Consider the following 22,930-nt stretch of genomic DNA (forward strand, 5'->3'; position numbering starts at 1 on the left):
TCCCTAAGGAGATAGACTGCGATACTGTTGCGTGTCTTTGTTATGAAGAGGGGAATACAGAACTACTTCAGCTCCCCTCTGTGGTACATTCACAGTTGTGTTGTTGTGAGAGTCTGGATCAAAGGAGATCATTTTCCTGAATATCTGTGTCTACTTCGAGTAAATCATCAGTGCTGACTGGTTATTTGGACGATGTCTCCTTGAGGACCTGGGAGTCTACAGGTCTGCGTACTCCAGACCACAAGGACTGACCTACTGCACATCCAGTCTATCAACTAGCAGGGTAAACTACTCTAAACCCAAAGAGGAGCGGACGTACAGACTGCGACTTGGTCCTGAAAACAATCCCAGAAGCAGCTGCGGAAGCCAGACTTCGTGACACTCGAGAGGTCGCGACCCCAGACGTGGATCGGCCCTCAGATTCTCTGGGTTTGCCGTTTTCGAAGGCTGATTTGATGCACCCCGTCCACTGGTGTAACGGTAAGTATCCTCAATGTCACATTATGCCATAGTAAGATGTGGCGTAACCATTAAAGTGATGATGAACTTTGGTAGTACCTTGGGTTGTGTATCTTCCTCCATGATAAAACCCAAAATCAGTGATTCTCTGGTATCTGTTGCTCCAGTACAGTGTTTTTTTCTCTCTCCATTCACTGCCATTGTATGGAGGATACTGTGCTAGAAGTGTGAAAATCACACTTCTAGCACATAAACGCCAACAAAGCAGATTCTGACAATATATCTTTCTTTATGTTTATTAAACCTGCAGCACCGAAATCCGGTCTGAGGAAACTTATGCCGATGGAACAAAGAAAACAGCATGTTTAGCAATATTTGTAAATAGGCAAAAAAAAGTGAGAGACTCGTTTTTTATATATTGGCAGAATCTGCTTTGTCAAAGTCCTGTCTCCCACTTTTTTCGCCTATTTACAATTATTGATAAACATATTATTTTCTTTGTTCCATTGTTCCTGCGACCGAAAAGGAAGGAAGCGATTCACTTAAAAACAATTCAGCAGCATGACATCTGCTTTGTTCCTGTCCATACAATGACAGTGAATGGAGAGAGAAAAAAACACCCCAATCTCCTCTACCGGAGCAACAGATAACAGAATCACCGATTTTGATGTTATATCATGGAGGAAGCTACACAGCCCAAGCTACTACCAAAGTTCAACATCACTTCTTAGAGACTATGTGGTTTGTTATGCCATGCCAGGAACATGATCTCAAGTATATATTCCCATCAATAATAACTGAGTCCTCTGACGGGAGTTTTTCCACAAGCTAGCTTCTGCAGCTTTTCTAGTGAAAACACAGAGCGGCTGCAGGAGTTGCTTGCCTGTCTGACAGTGTTCAGGTACGGTCCTCCCCCCCAGTGCGCATTTGCACAGTGGCCTACCTTTTAGCGCTCCACTATCAATGATTTACCAACATCCTGCTAAGATTACAGCTGCCTCCTCACCTCAGCCAAACTCTACCCCCCCTCCCTAAACCCCCCACCCACCCACTGTGCACTGACGCTGCACCCTACCGTCGTGACCTTTGAACCAGGAAGCCACCACCTCAGGAGAACATAAGCGATGCCACTTAACCGCTACTACTTTCCGACTTTGCCTGGAGGCTGAAGTGTGTGTGTGTGTGTGTGTGTGTGTGTATGTGTGTCTAGGGCCGAAAACACTTATTTCACACTGAGCCCAAACTCTGGCAGGCATTCCTGGGCCGAGGAGCGAGTGGGACGCATTCCTGTGTGATGCAAGGGCGGTTGTAAATGTTTCGGACTGTTGGAGAGGTGTTTTTTGCTGTAGGAGCCACAGATTGTATAAATATGTGGAAGGTTTCTCTTCTGGGAAAGCTTGGTTACAAGCAGTGATGCAGCGGGTAATAAAAAGGAGGGTATACTGTGACTTCCAGTCAGTGATCGTCATGAGGCAAGCCACCACCAGTAGAAATAAAATCACTTTTCTCCCTTTAAAGACCATATCCTCATGTAACTTGCATCCGCTTGTACTTGCTATGATGTAAACTATGAATTTATGTCATATAGATTCAGGTTTACCCTCCATTACATCCTTGGTTATGGAACAGTTTTGTCAAAAGACCCGAAAAAGAACCATTAACAGCTCTCCCTCTCTCTAACACACACACACACACACACACACACACGCACACACACACAAAATCCCTCCACATGTATCTTCCATCTCAGTGTGAAGATTTCGAGCAGCTCTATGATGGAAGCAGTGTCATATTGTTATTTGAGACAAGAGGCTTTCCAGATGTAGTGTGCAATGTCCAATGCACACACACACACACACACACACACACACACACAAAGACAGACAAAGAGTGACAGTCCAGTAATGAGATGAAACGCAGTCAGAAAACATGAAAACATGGACGCTCACCCACGCTACTGTAAAGCACGCAAACCATTTATGCTAATTCCGGATAACAATGCACAACTTGACCTGCTTAACATGGTCAGCGTAAGAAATAAACAATGTGCCTAAATCCCTTAATGCTTTCAAATGCATCAAAAGCACCCTTTATGCAATGTGTATGTATATAAATTCATGCATTCTTTCTTGTCCGATTTCTTCTGGGGTTTCTAAAGGCCACATGATGTAAGATAAATTCCTCAGATGTAAACTGTAGCTCTGTCTGCTGTGGCTGACGCATGAAACACATTAATGTGTTCAAATGCCTACCTGCCTGCATTAACAACAGCAGGTTGTATTCACGAGGGCCTTGTTCTTTGTATGAAGACTTCAAAACCTCAGATGATGCAGATTGTTTGATTACATATTCATTGTAGAATTGATCAATACTACTCTGGTTGTCTATGGGGAAGACCTGAACCTGAACTGACTCTAATGAGACATTTTGATCAGATTCCGCACAAGTATGGGTTTCAGTGGAGAGTTTTAGTGTCCCATGATGATCTAAATGCTGTTTCAGAGGCTTTTCCACCTTCGCAAAGAATACAAATCTGGGGGAAACGGTGAATACTTGTATTTTTTATTGTTATTCGGCATGAAAATGGTCAAATTTAAAGAGAATGATTGACAAAAACATCAACTGTTGGCAGCTTCAATCCAAAAATATCGGTATCAGCCTTCATATCGGTCAAACCCCAACACAAAGCCATTTTGTCAATTTCTCGCCTTATTCCTTATTCCTGTTTGTTTTTCCTGCCAGGGTGTCTGTGTGGTCTTGGATTGCAGAACTCGGATCCTTACTGCAAGATGACGTCTGAAGAGATCTACCACCTGCCCCTCAATGTCTACGTCATCATCCTGGGCATCGGCCTCTTCATCTTCATGCTCAGCCTCATCTTCTGCTGCTACCTGTTCAGGTACGAGGCAACACACAAGGCCGACCTGCAGCTCCTGCAGGGTTAGACTGATATACGGGGCTGATATTGGCCTTTATTTAAAAATCGGATATCAGCCAGTCAGTGTGGTCCACCTCTGATATGATGGAGGTTCCTCCCTGTTATTATTATTATTGTGGTTTTTTTTCTATCAGGTGATAGATCAGAGAAATCATTCCAGTGTGGTGTGGGAAGATTTTACTCAACAGTCAGTGAAGCCTGCCTCACTCTGCCTTAAGGAGCTGCTGACACACCTAAAACAACTTCATTAGTCTGGGTTTCAGTGGAGAGTTTTAGTGTCCCATGATGGTCTGAATGCTGTTTCAGAGGCTTTTCCATCCTGACAAGAATACAATTCTGGGGGAAACACTGAATACTTGGAATATTGGGGAATTTGGGGGCAGGAAAGTGGTCAAATTTAGCATAAAATACTGTCTATGCAGCTTCAATCTAAAAATATTGGTATCAGTTCAGCCTTAAAAATTTGGTCGAACCCTAGTTGACACACCTGCTTCCACAATTTGTCCTCTTCAACTGCATAACTTATTTCCAGACCAGCCCTTGTATAGCTGATAAAAGCAATAGGGAATCACGTGAATATGCTATAAATCAATTTTAGAAATGAAATTACCTTCAAAATACTTAGAATTACATGGTCGTACATTTTACCATGTTGTAAGCAGCTGCTCTAAGCTAACACCTTGAATAATATCAATAGGGAGTACAACTTTAAAGCTGCACTAGAGAAGATGTTTATGTAAAAATACGCCCGTTTATCAGCTGAACTGTCTCCTAAACAGCAGCAGAGAAAGCTGGACTCCCCAACATTAGATCTTCTCCTCTCTCGTCTCTTTGGTATCTTTGGTATAAAGCATCACAGACCGGCCGGTTGGTAAACATGAGGATGCTGTGTGCACTTTACTGACATCAGCTTACAGGCTTACCTCCACCAAGGAGGTTATGTTAGTTTGTTTGTCTGTCTGTCAGCAGGATATTATAAAACTTAGCAATGGATTTCCATGAAATTTAGCAGACAGATAGGCCTTGGGCCATGAAGCAACTGATTTGATTTTGGTGGTGATCTGCATCTGGGATTTCCACCATTTTACGTTTTTCTTTTAGCCATAACTATGAAACTAACAGAGATAGAGACTTGATTCCAAATTCTAAGGTGATGTTTGCAGGATCAAGAAATCAATTTAACTTCATCTTTAAGTGATTGGAACTTTGGGTGTGAGTCTGTGTCAAACTTCTCAAATGGTGAATATCTCATTTATGCCTTGAACAACTTCAGGATCGACTTCATAAGATAGGATTTCAATCAAAATTCCAAAGCAGGGGCACCCTCTTCACCTGCTGTTGCACGTGTTCTAGAGATGCTCATGGCAAGTGTGGATGCACAGGCTGTTACTTGAACTTGGCACTGATGTGAATTCCAGGACCGCATGAACCAGTCTCATACAGTTGACTCATACGGCATGATAAGACATGTTCTGGATGAAGACAGATATGAGGCCATCAGACACATTATATGTCACAGTTATGTATTTATGACTCTAAATCATGGCATTATATAACAAGTGTGACTGTTTTTTTTTTTTTTGTTCTTTTGTATTCCACAGATTGAGGCGGCAAGGTGCAAGAGAACAATACGGCTATAATGAGGTAAAATGTTAATGGGAAACGCCAGTTTTGATTATTATCAAAGTCGATATTGCTTTTGGAATTTAGACTATGTTTATATGTTCATGTGTCTGCTGAAATGTATGCACATTCTCATGAATCCCTCCTTGTCAACAGGTTGTTTTGAAAGGAGCAGGGAAGAAACTGAGCCTTCTTGGTGTAAGTTGAATGCTGGGTGAATGGGATGGGAGGACTATTGTAATGAAAACATTTCAAAGTAGCAGATTGGAGTTAGTTCTGCAAACATTTCTCAGAGGCAGAGCTGCTCTGGAGGCAGTTTTCCAGAGCGAGTTACCTCCTCTTTTACCCCTTGCCTTCACTTGGCTTCAGTCTAACATTACTCAGCCAGAAAAACTGTGCTTCTTTGGCTCCGCCCACTGAGGTTTAACTCAGCCAATGAGATTATTCCTGCCTCCGCAGCAGCTCTGCCTCTGAGAAATGTTTGCATAGCTAAAACTCTAATCTGCTGGAAAGAACTGGGAAGTAATTTTCATCATAATGATTGGAAAAGTTGCCCCATCATACTGCATCGAAATGTTGCTGACATATCATTGCCTTAAAGGAGTAGTTCACCCCGAAATGAAAACTGAGTCGCTAACTGCTCACCCCCATATCAGTCGAAACTACACTGAAGTTCGTAGAACCAATAAACACACAACCATAGTTCCACCTAGAGCAGCGTAACCCTAGATAGTTACGGTAGTGAGTGCGGCTTTATGGTAGTAACTTTAGAAGGGAGTTATGGAGGTGACTGAATGGACAGGTTATTGTATTGACTTTGTGAGTGTTGTGATATTGATGGAGTTACGATAGAATTCATAACCCGTCTTTTTCTTCTTGCAGCAAACATGCGCCGTGTGTTTAGAGGAGTTTCGCAGCAGGGATGAGCTCGGAGTGTGTCCATGCTCCCATGCTTTCCACAAGAAGTAAGTCCTCCAGCCTTGGTTGGGAATTAAAGGGAAAATCTACACTAAAACAGAATTAACATATGATATTTCTATGGGGTTGGGGGGCAGCTGAATCCCTATTTGCGATAGTTTCAAAGTTACAATTGAGAGAACAAAAGAAGAGTTCATGAAGCAACACTTTGTGGAACCATTGCAAAGCTAAATTTATTTACTCATATGTTTTTTTGCAGCTACTGTGTCCACAAAGTCAGTCTCATCCATTGCCGATGGATCGGCTCCATAAAGTTTCACTTGGCAAACCACAAATTACAGTCGTCGCTTTGTTTTTTAGTTTTGGTAAAGATCGGTTGGCCACAAGTCTTGAGTAACCTGTTCATGAATGACATGGAATGTGCAGGAATGACATGCAAATTCCATTTTGGGGTGGAATTTTACTTTCAGTTAACAGCTGAAGCAGTCACAGAAGCAGTGACAAACAGCAATTTATCTTTGGAGAAACAGAGTAACTGTTTCACGGTGCCCTGGGGAAAATTACAAGCAAATACTTGACTTGAGATGTGACCTTGCATATTTGAATATGAACATGTTTTACCCAACAGAGTCCTGCTCTTGCCCTGCAGCTTAGGTGTGATGTTGACAGCAGTGCTTTCACACCAATTTGCTTGACTTGCTAACTGACATTTCTCTACTTGCATCAACAGTATCAGATGAGGTAATATCTATCTCTATGTGCTCCTCTCAGGTGTCTGCTAAAATGGTTGGAGATCCGCAGTGTCTGCCCCATGTGCAACAAGCCCATCTGCCGCCTCCAGCCTGACCCCCCGCAGGGGGCCGAGGGGCCGCAGAGTCTCCTGGAGGTCTGAAAGGGGAGAGTATGTCCAACACCACCTCACCCTCTCCAGTCAATCTACAACCAAGGGTATAGAGGAGCTTGTTTCCAACCACTTCCCACCCCCTTCCTTGTCCTTTGCAGCACATTGGAGCCATACAAGCATTTAGGCAGAGGCTGAGCTGCTCTGCAGGCAAAAATAATCTCACTGGTTGAGTTAAAGCTCAGTGGGTGGAGCCAAAGAACCACAGTTTTTCAGAGAGCAAGGTAGTTAACTGGCTTGAATGGCAAATTGGTCAAAATATAAATAAAAATATAAATGGGAATTTTTCATTGATTCATGACCATGGCATTCATGATAGCAGACACTGTAGGCCAGTATGGCTAGTTTGAACTTGGAAGGTCAGCTAGGCTAACTAGCTAACCTCGATAACTTAGTATGGTTATATTGCAGGTTTTCAGTTAGTAGCAAGAGCGCTAGGCTTCGTAATTGCCTTTTTCACTGGGCTTCAGTCTAACATTACTTAGCCAGAAAACCTGTGGTTTTTTGGCTCCGCCCACTGAGGTTTAACTCAACCAATGAGATTATTTCTGCCTCCAAAGCAGTTCTGCCTCTGAGAAATATTCGTATAATAAACTCCAATCTGCTCGTTTCCAACTGCCCTAAAATCACACGTGGATCCAGATGAAGATGACGTGTCTTGACCTTTCACCATAACGTAAGACCCTGGAGCTTTGAAAGAAGTCGATTTCACCACCTGACACCAGCTTTGAAAGTATCAGGCCTTCCTTCAGCTCTCCATTGCCCCGAATGTGAAGGTACATGCAGAGACTGCAAAGACGTGCAACGGCAAACAAGAGGACACTTACAATCCAAATAAAAGGAGGACAATGATGCCCAATTTTACTTAACAAAACAGGATGGTGAACATGGTGATCTAACAAAGAAACACGGATGGTGTATACTTTGGCTATAACCTTCCATAATTGCACAGTCAATCAACTCCATCCCATGTTGCCAAGCTGAGTGAAGATAGCGAAACCCTGATGGGTGAGTGGGTTGAGTCGCATGGGGTCCGATTAGACAAGACTACATGCCACTCCCACAGGTGCCTGTCCAAGGTATCCAGCTATACGACCAAGGGTCCTGAGTGAACCGGGTCACTAAAATAACACATCTATATAGTGTATACATAGTCTTTAAGTTATTTCTAAGGAGTTGTTTTGTATCATAACTGGCTTTCAATAAAAAGTATAGTGTTTCAGTGATACTTAAGCGCTTTGACTGTCATTTCTCCAACGATTGCGTGCTGGTGTTTCCACTGAGATGGAGCTGAGCCGGCCTCTCTGCAACGCAATGTTAGCCCCCAATGTCTAAGAACTGCTCTCCACTGCAGTGATATAAATAGGCACATTTCACTGATATGAAGAGCCTGTTTCAGCTGGTTTCTTGTCTAAGTGAGGTGCACGATAAGGCATCCCTCTCTGTAGTAACCATGCGATGTACTATGTATACTGTGTGAACTCCCTTTGCAAAAATTGAGAACCACCTCTGATATATAAATCTATCTGAAAACCTTGATAGCCAGAGATGTAGTGGAAGATTAACCGGCCTAAACTCCACAGTTTATCCATATTTTTTTTGGTGAAATAGAGTTTACTCAACTTTCTACAGAAGAGGATTAGGGCCGCATGTGACTTGAATTCTGACTTTATATTCTGAATTCTGTCTTTAATCTCAGAATTCTGACTTTCTTCTCAGAACTCAATTTTTTCACGTGGCCCTAATCCTCTTCCGTACCTTTCCAAGTTTTTAATGATACAAATCCTTGCTATGTACATTACAGTAAGTATAGTACCCGACTGATAGAAGTTACTTGATAAGAAAGAATGAATTAATACTATTCTGAAATTATTTAATTGTCTCTTTTTTAAAGGTTCCACATTATTCAGTTTTTCGACAGCAGCAGCTCCTCTCATTCAAATGAGGTAAACTTGCTGATTGGAAGGATTTCAGTAATTCTTTAGTGAGGGAGCCAATCAGGACCAAGTTCAGTTGTGATGTGTTTACTGGAATTAGCCTGAAACTGCTGAAGTGCAAACACTTAAAATTTAACCACTCAAAATCTAAATTTACGAATGTCTTCATTAAACATCTTTGATCAGATACGGTATATAGAGAAAATTTTAAATTCCTACATTACGGGACCTTTAAATATTTATAGCTATACATTGGTGGTTGGCTGCACTTCTTGTGGTCATCACCAGCTGGAGCTTATAGTTTAGCCACCTTTTCTTCTACCACTACATCACTGCACATAGCAATGTGTTACTCTTATGCGTGGAAGGATACTGACACACTTTTCTCTAAGTGGTCTTACATAAACAGTGTAGTTGGACCTAAACCCGCCGTTAACTGAGTTATGTTCTTTCATAACCAGAACACAACAAAAGGCTCCTTATTTGTGGGGTCTTCAGAAGAAATGCTCTTACATAGCTTTGATCACCAAAGTGTGTCAATGGGACAGTCTTGTGATGGACCCCGATGCCAGTATAATCTGCTCACATACACAAGCTCTGGCCTTAGCTTACAACATGGATTTAATAATGTAGCCTAGTTAGTCCCTGACTGCTCACAGTCTTCTCACATAGACAAGTCCTGTTCAAATAAGGTCACAGTCTATTCACATGCCAAAAACAGGGACTTAGCTTACACAGTGGACTTACCGTGGAGGCCCATGAATGGTATCAGTGTGCTCACACACACACTGAGTTACAATGTGGCCATAGTGGAGTGGAGTTATACCTAGGGGTATAGTGGAAGGTAAACCGACCTGAAGTCATTTTACCCACCTTTTTATCTGCAAGAACAGTGTTTTTAAGGCTTTCATAGATCCAACTGATGTAGCCTACATGTTCAAGCCACTATTAATTAAGTCTATACTACTAACGCTAGCTTCTAGATACGTTAGCGAGTGTGCAAATTAGATGTGTTTACAACAGGACAGTGATGGTTAGCTGACCAGATACTATGGTTTGCCAGCCAGTCTTGGGGAAAGGAAGTAATAAACTGGTATAGCTGGTGGGGACTTACGTTACTGTGCAGAATACACATGAATGCCATAGTCTGTTGAATTGTCCGTTCCCCTCTTCGCCTTAGTTGCAGCCTCTGATTTTCTCGTGTTACACTTTTTTCGAGCCTGCGAACAGCTCAGTTAACTATAGCTACCTCCTTAAATTAGCTGGTAGCAGCTAGCCTGTCAACAAAAATAAAATGGATAAACTGCAAGAGGATTAGGACTTAGCAATATCATGTACTGATAGTGACTAAAGGGGACAACAATTTTTGAAATTGGTCCAGTATTGAGCGAGATTGCATCGCCGGCAGCCGCGAAACGAGCTGCAATGTAATCCGACGGGGCAAATCGCACCGTCAATGTACGTCCACTAAAAGTGCTTGTTTCTGCCACTGACAGGCTCAGATTGTTATTATAAGTGTCTGACAACATTATGGAAAGGACCCTACAGAGAAATGAAACGTTTTTCTTTACCTTTTGCTTGATCCGGTCTGTGTGTAACTTCCTGCAACAACTCAACTTGGTTACGGTGCGATTTACCCCGTCGGATTAGTTACCCTTTAATAGCTAGGCCTACTACTTTTTGGGTCTGGTTTCCATACGCTACTATTTTGCTAGCGTACGCACACAACCATGCTAATCCCTGGCCACTCCCCATTAATGTGATTTGAAGTGTTTTTTTTCTGTGTCCTATAGCAGTTTAGTCAGGGGTTTCAGACAGGCTGTCCTGGAGCACTGTTACTGTACGGACAGGAGACACATGAACTACATGTATCAATGGGGAATCCATCAAAAATTGGAACACACACACACACACACAATAGGCCTAATTGCCTTTGAAATATGTGGGTTGGTGATGGGTCTCAGTATACCCATGTCCCCACTACAATATATCCACCTCTTCTGCTAGCACTGCACTGCTGGTAGCAGCCTATTCACACTCCCAAATCAGGGATTATTTAGCTTCCAAAGTAAGATTTACAATGTGGAAAACCCACAACTGGTTCAATATGAATCATGAATACTTCAGAGGCGAGGGAGGAATACCTGCGCTGCCCAGACACGCCACTGTGATCATTAGGGGATGTCCCAACTCCAGCAGGCATGTCACTGCAATGTGTAACACCCAATCCACTGTGGGGCTTACTGTAATATATCACCACGATAAAACAAAGGGGGTTTTAGCTGTAGATAGACCCAGACAGAGATATATCCATGTCAAGTGGGCCTGGTTATGAATGGTTTATGATGCTTTTTGATGTCCACAAACGGTACCAAAAAGTCGCAACAGAAATCCCCCTTGATTCAGATAACTAAGACACAAAGGTGGAAATATAAGGTTGATAATAAATGTATTTATATAGCACTTTAAAAACAAAGTTACAAAGTGCTTTACAGAGACAATGAAGTAAAACAGAGGATACAATCAGGCAAGAGCACAGGAGGGAGAAATCAAAAAAGGTGGAAAAGTCAATGGGGCTCTGACTGCAAACCTTTAGTTTTGAGACTGGATCTAGAGAAAGCTAGAAGTATCCTGGTCCTGCTTAAAAAAAAACAAATATGAAGGTTAGTCTGAAGAATGAAGGCTGTCTGCTGCATGCACAACTGAGAGGAAAACAGCATATGTCTGCATTTCTGGGATATCAAGATGTCTGACTAGATGACTTGTGCTCCCTGGTGGACAAGAATTTAAAAAAAGTTCAGTGAATCCGCTGTGGTTGGAAATGAGTTCAGCTGAGATAGCAAAAGAAGGCGAAGAATGGATGTGTGTAACAAAAGTATTGTTATGGTTAGATATTGCATCAGTACAATGCAAACATACAATATTACATAAATATTGCTTTTAGGCTCCTCCAATCTTTGCTGCTTTCAAAATGAGATGACAATGTTTTTTAGATTTTTTAAAAAACTTAATAAAAGTGGACTTAAATTGTGTAACATGCTAAGTGTGTTATGAATTTACTTTTTTGTTTTTTATTTATATTTTATTTTATTGTGAGTTTTTCTCCAGTTTTTACATGCGCTCAGATGTTTTCACTGTATATTACCTGCTTTGTTTTTTTTTTTCAATTGTATTCATTGATTGCATTTGCTTTGTTTTCCGCTGCTCATTTGTTTCCAATGTATATTGCCCGTATTTTGTACTGCCTTTTGATTGTGGTTCAATAAAAAAAATCTGTAAACTGTGCCACAGACTCCTCCTCTTCCGCGTTTTGATTCATTTTGATTGGATGCCTGTTTGCCGCAATTTTCGTCACCCGTCACGGAAGTTCCTGACTACTTGAGGGAAGTCTGCATCAAGTCAGACAGAATAATACCGGAAGAAGAGTTTTGCCTTCAAAATAAAAGCGTACAATATGTCCCTTGAAAAAGTGTATGGAATAACAAAAAAGGTATAAAATGCGAAATAAGTTTGAATAATTTTTTGGAATCAAATTCTAACTGTTAAATAGATAGCCTACTAAAATTACTGCAATTACTTTTTAATTCATGCATTTCTATGTTCTTGACACGTGGCTTGTTGGTTGTGTTATATTTAATACCCCGAATTTCTGTCATAGATTCTGAAAGAGACTTACGTGTGTTTGTTCGTAGGGAAGGAGATCGAAGTCTGGGGTTTTCCTATATGCAAAATGTATTTTATATATTTTTATGTAATGCACCGTTTCTGCATAGGTTTTTATTGTGAAGCACACTTCCCTGTGTATTAAATGTGCTGTCCTATTACTATTTGCATCTTCCTTCTATGTGATGTCGTTATTTGTATCTTATCTTATCTTATGTTTTGGTGTGTTCTGGTGAAACACAAATTATATTTGATATAATAAGGCTTTTATTTTGAATGCTCAACCAGGAGAGAGATTTTTATTGTGTTAACTTGACTAAAGAGGTAAATTGAGGCGCTAACGTGAACTTCCAAGTAAACAAAGTAACCACGATAAAGTTAAGTAACTTTATTTCGTGTTCGAGTGTGGTTCTTTCGCGGTGGTACCAAGAAACATCTATCGCGTGTTTCAAATGGTAGCTGCAACTTAAAAACACCTATGTGTTCTATTTTTTCCAGCATTTGAGATAATAAGCAAGCTAGCCAGCTAGCCAAGCTACGTTAATTGTCAACTGCCTGGCGCTGAAGAGAACTTCGCCGGTTCAGGCAAAGTTTTATTTTTTCAAGAAAGTAACGTTATCAAAGTCAGACAACTGCTGTCATATTATTTGTTATAAAAGAAAGGGAGGTTCTGTTGTCGGGCACCAGTTGTTGGGAATGTCATCACCAACACATGGCCATCATAGCAGCAGTCACGATGGGTCACCAAACAAGTCAGATACCGATTCAGAGGACGAGGTACGTAACCATATATTGCTACAATGTGCTTTCACGTGCTTTTAGGTTTTTAGATACCTGTTTTTCCTGCTTTTCTCCCACTATATCTTCTATGTTTTGCCCTGGCCATGTAAATTGACCCTGAATATGGACTAACTTACCACATAGGCTAGTAGTGTTATTGTTTTTTTCGACACAGGTATGTGACGTGAAGGCAGCTGCAAGGTGTGTGAAACTGTAACCCTTGACTAGGTTTTGCTCGTTCCTCATGTTTGTTCCTCAGCCCAAGCTCCCTCTCAATCAGTTCTACCCATACATCCGCTGTGGCCTGTGCTGCGGGTTCCTCATCGACGCCACCACCATCACAGAGTGCCTGCACACATGTGAGTTAAAGTGGGGTCCATGTCCCTCAGGGGGGTCTTGAGGAGGTTCCAGGGGGTCCCGACTGAACTGGGTAGTTTAACTTCACCTATACCAAACAGTGCTGTGAGTGCTACTCAATCAAACTCTCACCTCTAGTAGCTGTAGTGCGGTGCTCTATCCATTTAGCTACAGGACCTAGCCGTGATACTTTCTGTGACCATGGTTTTTGCTTCCTCCCAGTTTGCAAAAGCTGCATAGTGAAGCACTTCTTCTACAGCAACAGGTGCCCCACTTGCAGCATCGTGGTCCACCAGACACAGCCGCTCTACAACATCAGGTAGGCCGGTTTATTCTCATAGTAACTGCAAACTGGCATCACCTTCCCTGCCTGTTAAATGAATAGGTGGCAGCCAGCTGTGGGTTTTATGACCACTTAAAGAAACATTTCAAATGACGGGGCGGTATACTAAAAATTTACAGGAACCGACAGAGCAAATCTTTTACCGATCAAATTTTCCACGTACGGATGTTTGGTAAATACATTCCTCCAGTGCAGGCCAGTGTGTGTTCCTTAAATTTAGTAGAATATGAAATTTGATGACTGTGGCGAAAAGACGACTTCCCCCTCTGCAGACTGCAGAGAGAAGACAAATATGTATCTAGAAGAGGTGACATAGAACTGTCATGCAAACTGAATAATGAAACTGGTCTAAACTTGTGTAAGGAGGCCAATTATTTTTCCCATGGTGCAAGATGTGTTCATCAGGAGCCAAATTCAGGTCAGTCAGTCAAACTGCGCTAACCAGTGTTCATATCACAATGTGTGTTTGAAACTGCAGTGGCTAATTTACGTGCAACTAAAAAAGATTTTTTTGTAGAATATTGTAGTTACAACTAGATTGAGCTAGAAAAGCGGTTTTGCATAACAGGTGTGGAATTTATTGTTTGACCAATGCTAACGACACTAATGGAGAATGCAATATTTGTGCACTAAAGTAGAAATATATATATATATATGTATTGTTATCTAAATGTGACAATATATCCATGATATGGATTGCAGGTCATATCGCCCAGCCCAAAAATACTGTATATTTTTTGTTTCTTGTTTCTTTTCCTCTTCCTCTTGACACTTGATTGAATATGAGTTCCAAAAGTGCATTTTTCAATGCATAGGGAATCTGTAACCTTCTGCAACCTTCATTGTTTTTGTACGTATGTTTGGTGTGTAGTCTTTGAGCACTGTCCAACTTGATGTTGAACCCACTGAACTGGCATTGATATACCAAAGCTTTTCTAAAAGACAGGGAAAACACATGGCTGGGTAACAGGGAAATTTTCTCATACACGCATCAGTTCAGATAACAGAAATTCATGTTTTTTTTATCCCTTCATTTATTGAATCAAACCACATTTCATTATACAGCAGATAGACTTGTTTTGTGATGATGCTGAATTGATTTAATCAACAGTAGTGCCCATAGAATACAATAAAATTGAAACCTGACACCTTTTTGTAGACTGAAAGTTGATATCACGACAGTACTGAGGGTTCGCATTTTTAGCCACCCAGCCCAAGACAGAGTTGTCTTTAATTTCCTTTTACACACTCCCATCATCGGTGTTCTCATAGTCTCAAAGTGTATCAACCCCATTTTGTATGGTGTTGTCATTCTGTTTTTCCATTGCATCCCATTCCCATGAGAGCACATCTCTGTCGTCCCGCTGTCCTCATTAGGGAATTAACCAGGAACATTAAGAACTTGTGACGCACGTAAAGCCATGCACCTCTAAATAATTAGCACTGCTTTGCAGTACATGGAAAACAAAACACTACATATCCATTTTGAGAAAAAACAATTACCTGTTTTCATGACACAATAATTAAAAAATACAGGTGATCGCCTCCTTAAAAAAGATACTGGCAGTCTTGAGACCTTTAGTAACAATCCAGTACCTTCAGTAATATCCAGCACTCAATTACCATGATATTTTCATGCCAGAAATTATTTTCTCAGACTAGCTGTGTCCGTTTTCCAGTAGTGGATGTTTTATGTTTCCAATTGAATAGAATTGCCTATGAATTTGTTCATATCAGCCTATAGCTTTGTTAATATGTTTATTATCAGTAGGCTTACAAATGGACTGAAACACATTTTGTTGTTGATATGAGAATGAGTCTGGAACTGCATTAATAGATTTTGCTTAAAGAATAAGGCATTCTAAGTAGAAACCACTTCATGCGTAATGCCCCCACGCATGTTTCCAAACACACGTAGATTTTGATCGTACCAAAGAACAAATTCAGGTAAGAAAAACAAATGATGAATGCCGAAATGTTCGTGGAAACGTTCATAAGTACACTTTAAGATCAAATCTGATCGTACGCACGTTTCGTGAATGAGGCCCAATGATTCTACACATTCTAAATTCCAGGTCTGGAAAACCAATTCACTCACCCATGCAATTCACTCAAATCTGTAACTGTCAGTGTTGAGCATTAAAAGAGCTTTCCCTCTGTTTTCCTGCAGGCCTGACAGACAACTGCAGGATATTGTTTACAAAATGATTCCCTTTCTGGAAGAATGTAAGTACATACAGTCACATGCATAAGTCATATATTCAATTATTATTCTTTTTTTTCTCTTTCTTTGTTTTGATTTGCTCATTATAATGTGAAATATTTCTATTTGCTTTACAGTGGAGAGAGAACACATGTGTAATTTCTACAAGCAGAGAGGGCTGGAGGTGCCAAAACCAGGTAAAGTAGTTCAGCCCTAATGGGTCGGGTAAACAGGTTCGAGACAATGTTAGCTGTTATGTCTCTTCCCTGAACGCTTCATACGTCATTCTCTGTATGTGCAGTGTTTTCTTAAGCATTGTTATGCTGTTTCTTAAAACTCTCTTGACACGTGTCACATTCTTCCTGTATCTTAATGAGTTATGGAAGCGTATAGTTAACTTCATTCAAACGTTAATGAGTTGGACAAGGCAGCAGTTAACATGTCGTTTGCACAGACAAATTCAAGCTGGAAATGCAAAGGGTGTTTAATTTTCAAAGACAAAGATCCCAATGTATGGTTGAAAATATTTCTCTTCCTCTCTCTATTTCTCTATCTATCACAATTCCTCCCTATCTTTTCTCTCTCCTTGCAGCGGTGGTTTCCCCAGCAGGTCCCGTAGTGCTGAGGAGGCAGAAGAAGGACATGATTCACCAGTCGGTGTTCACCATTCCCCCCGAGCTCGATGTATCCCTGCTGCTGGAGTTTGTTGGGTGAGGATCTCACTGGACAGTGCCACACACTTAGCATTAGCTACGCCTATAGTGGCTATAGAAAGTATTCAACCCCCTGGCTTTTGGCACATTTTCTGTTCAATTCATGTGTAAACTTCCACGGGTAAAATCTAGTTTGCAATAGAATTCACCCCCTTTAATCGCTTGAGCAATATTGTCTCACTAGCACAACATTTCATAACATATTTTCATACTTCATCCTTAGATAATAGTGAGATATTTTGAATATATTCTCAGTAGTTTTTTCAGTCCAATTTCTTCATTTACGTCCATTGTAAAATTATAGAGAACATGCATTAGCATGTAGGGCACCCTCAGTACTGTCATGTAGTAATAGGGGGATGATAGTTTATTTCCATAAGTGGCATAGGTTTTCTGCTAATTTGATAACTCTATTCCACCCCTAAACTTAGTCTAGCCTTTTCCACTTTCCCCATATGATCTCCCTTGCCTGTCAAATCTGCACCAACAGTAGCCTGATGGCAGAACACTCTCAACATCGCTTTAATTCATTAGATGGTACAGATGCATTTCATCATGACCATATTCATTAAATAATTTCAGAGATAGCAGCTACATATATATATCAGACATTTTCAAAGGAAAATGTTTTACTTGTATTTTTAAAAAAGGGTTAAAATGGAAATGCAAAACACAGATTGCAACACTGAGTGAAAACTCCTTACAGTTAGATGGACATGCCGATCTTCACCAGCAGATGGCCCGAATGTCCTACATTCACTGCATGCTTCACATAAAAATGTTGCAGCTAAAATGACCCATATTTTGTTTCCAGGGCTGAAGAGGGCATCAACAACTATAAGGTAATGACTTCAGACGAGATCTTTTTTATTTAAAGATCATTTAAACAACTCTGCTTCATTAGATTGTGTGATAGTGACAGAAACTATGAGAGGGAGAGGGATGATAACGTGACAAAGGTCATAAGCTGGGTCTTGGGCTGTTGACCCACTGGGACATCCCGGGATAAGCTATTCTCAAATTACACATACAGGACCTCTTGGAAATAGTGTCAAGAATAGTTTTGTCACAGAGCAACACCATTTATTTAATGGGTACCTTGCAATTCAAATATCTTTAACTTTTCCCCAATGATTAATTACTCTACACTGCAATTGTACAGTGAAATTACTAAACAATGTAGCTTACATGAGATAAGTAGCTTTTATCAGATATTTTCATCCCATTATTTCCTATGTTTTGTGTTTCCCTAATCACATTTACTACTTCTGATGCAAAATGCTGTGACGTGTTCCAACCTGACACCCCTTATCCCTGTTCAGCCACTGGAGAGGCGCTACGTCCGCGTGTCGGGTGAGGCCACCATCCGCCACGTGGAGCTGTTCATCAGGAGGAAGATGGAGCTGAGCTCAACCTGCCAGGTCAGTCCGCCTGGCTTACGCCTAATCAGACCAGATTGTGTCACGACCACGGCCTCGAGCCTGATCATCGCTTCAGACAGACCTGGCAACATGACAGCAAGGGCATTACAGAAGGATGTGGGTGTGCAGGATGACTGGGTTCAAATGGGTGTCAGTGTGTGGGTGTGTTTATGTAAGACGGCAGACAAGGTAATTTTGCAACATGCTCTCATGGCTTACGGTGTCCTCAAAATACTCACCCATAGTGTGCAGGTAGGAAGCAGATGTGTCCTCACCCAGCTACACTTAGGCTATGTTCACACTGCAGCTCAAAGTGTCCCGCTGTTTCTGCTTTCCCCAGGTTGTGGTTGCCTCATTAGTTTTCAAACAACAACAAAACAAAGCCGTGTGTGTGTGTGTGTGTGTGTGTGTGTGTATACACAAATTTGTATGCGGCACTGTATTCAAGTGTGTTTCTATGTCGGTCAAGGAGCGATGGAAAGAAAGACAAATAGCTGATTTGTATTTGGGGAGACGACTCCATTCAGTCAAAACTCCAAGGCACACACCATAATCAAAATGTGTTATTGTTACTCTGTGCATGTGTGTCTTCTGGACATTGCTTTTAGTTCATATTGGTATCATATATGGGTTACATCCTAGAATACATATGAACAGGCGTCAAAAATATCTGAAATTCAGAATTGAGCATGAATTGACCTGCACTATGAACATAGATTAAGATGGGAATATCACTCATTTTAAGAATTTTTGAGAAATGGCCTGGGACAATCCAGTCAATATTACTGAATACACTATCTATGGAGCACATTTTACATATTGCTGGCAATATAGATTCAAGTCACCATTGCCATCTTTCCCAGTACATTTTCTATGGAACAGCTCCAGAGACAAATATTGATTGCACCGAGAAGTATTTCCCTTCGCTTTGAGCACAGAAAAAAAACTCGCTCTGTGTGGTCAATTTGACAGCGACAGTGTTCAGGTCTTAGCGGCACTCTGTTAAGAAGTGTATTTCGTATTTAGTAACACGTGGACGAGGATTAGCAGCTTAGGCTGATTTATTGGCTTCAGCCCTGCACTTCCTTGGCCGGTCTGGACAAACCTAGGTCAGGAGGAGAGGTGTAGGACACAGAAAGACTAACGTAGGGTCACTGTCCATTATCAATGAAGTTCAACCAGTCACATTATATAATCCTTCCCCTATTCACTAACCATGTTCTGCACACAACATTTTTCCCAGTACTTCAAACATGTGTCCATTATTACAACGTCATGCCAGTTTTTAATGAATGGGTTTTCGGTAGTAACCATTTCCTTGTTAAAGCTTTTTTTACTGGCAACAAGTTGTATGCTGATAAGGTAACAGTCTTTATATTCCAAATCCTCACCGATATTTCCTAAGTATAGGACATTGCATTCTAGTGGTAATTCCACTCTTCACAATTTTTTCAATGGCTTCTTTTATGTCCCTCTAGTAATTTTCGATATAGGGATTGGCCCAAAATATATGTTGGTGATCGCCAATCAAAAATGGTAAATACAAATGGGAAAGTTGAATTTTACTTGACACCCAAGATGCCAAGAGGACATTCTCATTCTGTTTAACTTTTAGGTGTCATGCATATACAACAACTTTTAGCCAATAAACTCAACTTAACTGAGTCCATTTTTATTGCATCTGACTAAAAAGTACTTTAATACACAACGAGTTGTATTTATGACTATTAAACTCAGAAGTATGAGCTTATGAGGAGCATATGGAGGCAGCAAGACCACAGACCTGCAAGAAATAAAGCTTCCTTTCTGTTGATTCGACTGTTAGTAAAATGCATTTGATGGATCATTATATTTGGTTTGTAAATTTATTCTAGCCTATTTAAAACGTGTCCGGTAAATGTTCTATGTATTACTGCCTCAGTGAATCTATGATGCAATGGTCTGAGGTGTTCCTGTGTGTCATACAGGTGGATGTGGTTTGTGGAGATCACCTCCTAGACCACTACCAGTCACTCAGAGACATACAGAACTTAATGGGAGAGGAGGCATTACAGGTAGGTACTACACACACACACACACACTAAAGGTGTTATTTGAATCATCAATCTAAATTTGTGTATATAGGTTTCTATAGCACAAGATTAGTGTACACACATATGTAAGAATACTCACTTGGAGAAGACGGCTAGGTTAATTATGGAAATCCATTGTGTAGAAGTTCAGGAATGATGATCCTTTGATTCATAGAAATATATGATATTTTGGTCTAATTTCCATTTGACCCCAGGACGGCCTGTTGGTGCTGCACTTCGGTCTGGTCCTGCCCTCCGAGTCTTGAGCAGGAGAAAAGGATGTAACACTTGAAGGGCTGCATTGACCTTTTGGATTAAACCTGTTGCTTCTTTTCATCTGGCTGTCATCACAATGTGGAGTAAAGTTTCTGCACCGGCATTTCAGCCACTCAAAAACTAGTGTTATCATTAAACTAATGGGTTGCCACCAGCTGCTAACAAAAAAAACCCTACCTAAAAACTGCTAAAGCCGCTAGCTGAACTAAGAACGATAGCTTGCGGCTGGCAGAACCATTTAGTTTGAAAGAGAAATGCGAGTACTGCAAACATGCTTTCTTTTTCCCACCATGTAATGTCTTCATTGAACAGTATCTAATTAATAAAAAGGCGTAGGAGTTGTAAAATGTGATCTTAACTCTGGATCTTCGCTCCCAAAATCATCATTTCGTATTGAGAAAGAACCATAGGTCCGTGGGACTGGACACAATCTGTACATATTTGGTTTATTTAGGTGCCGGTGCAGTACGCTGCACCTTTCCCTCACATCATGGGACAAACCCGGTGAAGAAAAACAACAGACTAAAGCTGAAAATGTCAAGGCGGTCTCGTAAGTATCGGTCCACTCGAGGATATGATGCTGATACCTAAGGCTGGCCTTTACTACTGTCGGACAGCGGGACAGAAACTCCTCAGATCTCCACCACTAATGTCTGTTAAGGCAACTAAGAAACAGTTTCCTTGAAGAACTGGACCGGTCTAGTTTACTGTTGGAAAACCAGGGACTTCTTAATTTTGATTTGTGGATTTTAGGATTTCGATTATGGTCTTTTTAATTTCCAAGATATTGTTGTGATTTCAAAGGGCTTGAAACAAAAAGGACCTCTACCACTACCAAAGGCTTGTATATTTCTTATGGGTTTAGATGTACACTGTATCTTCAGAATCTGTTTCTTCCTTATTGATTTACACACTTAATTTAAGAGCTGTTAACTTTTTGTACAGACTGTCTGCTTATGTGAATAAATGCCATTGTCTTGATAGAATCTGCTTCCCGCACAAACCAATACAGCAGTTATTTAAAGGGAGTTTATAAAGAGAATCTTTGATAGCATTTGTTACAGAATACCTTTCCTACATGCATTTTGTCAGTTTGAATAAATAAATGACTACGCAACTGTGAGTAATGTGTTTTGGAGATTTCTTTGGTGGTGTTTGTTTCTCTCCTCTGTAAAACAGTCTTATTCTAAGGGATTTAGTGTAGACTGGGTTTTAATGGAGAGTTCCATGATGGTCTGAATGATGTTTCAGAGGCTTTATCACCATGAATGCTATTGAATATTTGCCCAAATATTGGTTATCAGCAGCTTGAATCAGAAATATCTGTATCAGCTTTCAAAAACCCATATCAGTCAAACCTACATTCTGCAAGATTGTTGTAGCAAAAATGAGAAATAACATTTACAATTTCAACCCATTTGGTGGGACATTTTATTACATTTTGACAAGTTATTACATATCTGTCAGTTGCAACAACCCTGCCCCCAAGAAAGAAATGAGACGTTGGATGAAGGCAATCACTCAAAGTAGTTTTGTTGGTGGTGATGAATGATTGCAGTGTTTTTATGCCTGGGGGTATGTGTTGTCACATGTACAGAGCATTTTGCTGTAGGTTATGTGGAACAGAGTATACCTTCTTTCTCTGGATGGAATTCAGTATACTTGCCTATGCTCAGCCTGAGTTTCACTGACTTAAATTGGATGCTAGGCTCACAGTATACCCACCTCCTCAACTAGTGCTACACAAAGGTGTAAGTAACAAATTACTATTACTCTTGTTACTGTAGCTAATTAGGTAGCGTATTGGTGTACTGACTACATCGTTAAGTCGGTAAATTTACCAAGTTTTCCCTGAAGTATCCTACTTAACCACATTTTAAATCCATCCATTAGAGTATAAATGTCTGTCTAGCTTGCTAGCCTTCCTAGCTAGCTGGATAACTAATAGCAAACGAAACATCAATGTGCTGATGCTATTAAATAATGGCTATTTTCTGTATTTTTGTTTTTAGATCACAGATCGAATAATGACAGGAATTTAAAATTCTTATTTTATAAGGCCCATCATAGTGTCTAAAAAGTACAATATCACATATTGAACTCTGTTCTCTCATCCTGTGTTACATAGGAAACATCATATATTACAGTGTCTGTTTCATTTTAAGTAGCTATTACTCTGAGTACATTTTAAAAGGGCTACTTTTTACTTAAAGTATATTTAAACACCAGTAATTTTACACCTTACAGCAAAGTAATTTTAAACCTTAAAGCCTACCACTACTAGAGTAGGATATTTTGGTACTTTTTCTACCCATGGTGCTTCAAT

At 40.6% G+C, this 22,930-nt stretch overlaps 2 protein-coding genes across 2 annotated transcripts; both read left to right on the forward strand.

Moving 5' to 3' along the window:
- LOC139932384 (RING finger protein 122-like) lies at positions 1 to 8,067 on the forward strand. Its single transcript, XM_071926142.2, has 6 exons — positions 1 to 480; positions 3,202 to 3,358; positions 4,999 to 5,041; positions 5,177 to 5,218; positions 5,903 to 5,985; positions 6,710 to 8,067. Exons 1-6 carry the CDS (start codon positions 456 to 458, stop codon positions 6,828 to 6,830), a joined length of 471 nt encoding a protein of 156 aa, XP_071782243.1. The 5' UTR covers positions 1 to 455; the 3' UTR covers positions 6,831 to 8,067.
- Positions 8,068 to 12,768: 4,701 nt separating this feature from the next.
- pcgf6 (polycomb group ring finger 6) lies at positions 12,769 to 21,721 on the forward strand. Its single transcript, XM_071926143.2, has 10 exons — positions 12,769 to 13,216; positions 13,479 to 13,578; positions 13,799 to 13,895; positions 16,090 to 16,145; positions 16,260 to 16,319; positions 16,715 to 16,832; positions 17,650 to 17,677; positions 18,158 to 18,256; positions 20,224 to 20,310; positions 20,544 to 21,721. The coding sequence occupies exons 1-10, from the start codon at positions 13,136 to 13,138 to the stop codon at positions 20,592 to 20,594; spliced, it is 777 nt and encodes a 258-aa protein (XP_071782244.1). The 5' UTR covers positions 12,769 to 13,135; the 3' UTR covers positions 20,595 to 21,721.
- Positions 21,722 to 22,930: the final 1,209 nt, after the last annotated feature.

This window comes from Centroberyx gerrardi, chromosome 15, assembly GCF_048128805.1.
Source record: "Centroberyx gerrardi isolate f3 chromosome 15, fCenGer3.hap1.cur.20231027, whole genome shotgun sequence".
Lineage (NCBI taxonomy): Eukaryota > Metazoa > Chordata > Actinopteri > Beryciformes > Berycidae > Centroberyx > Centroberyx gerrardi.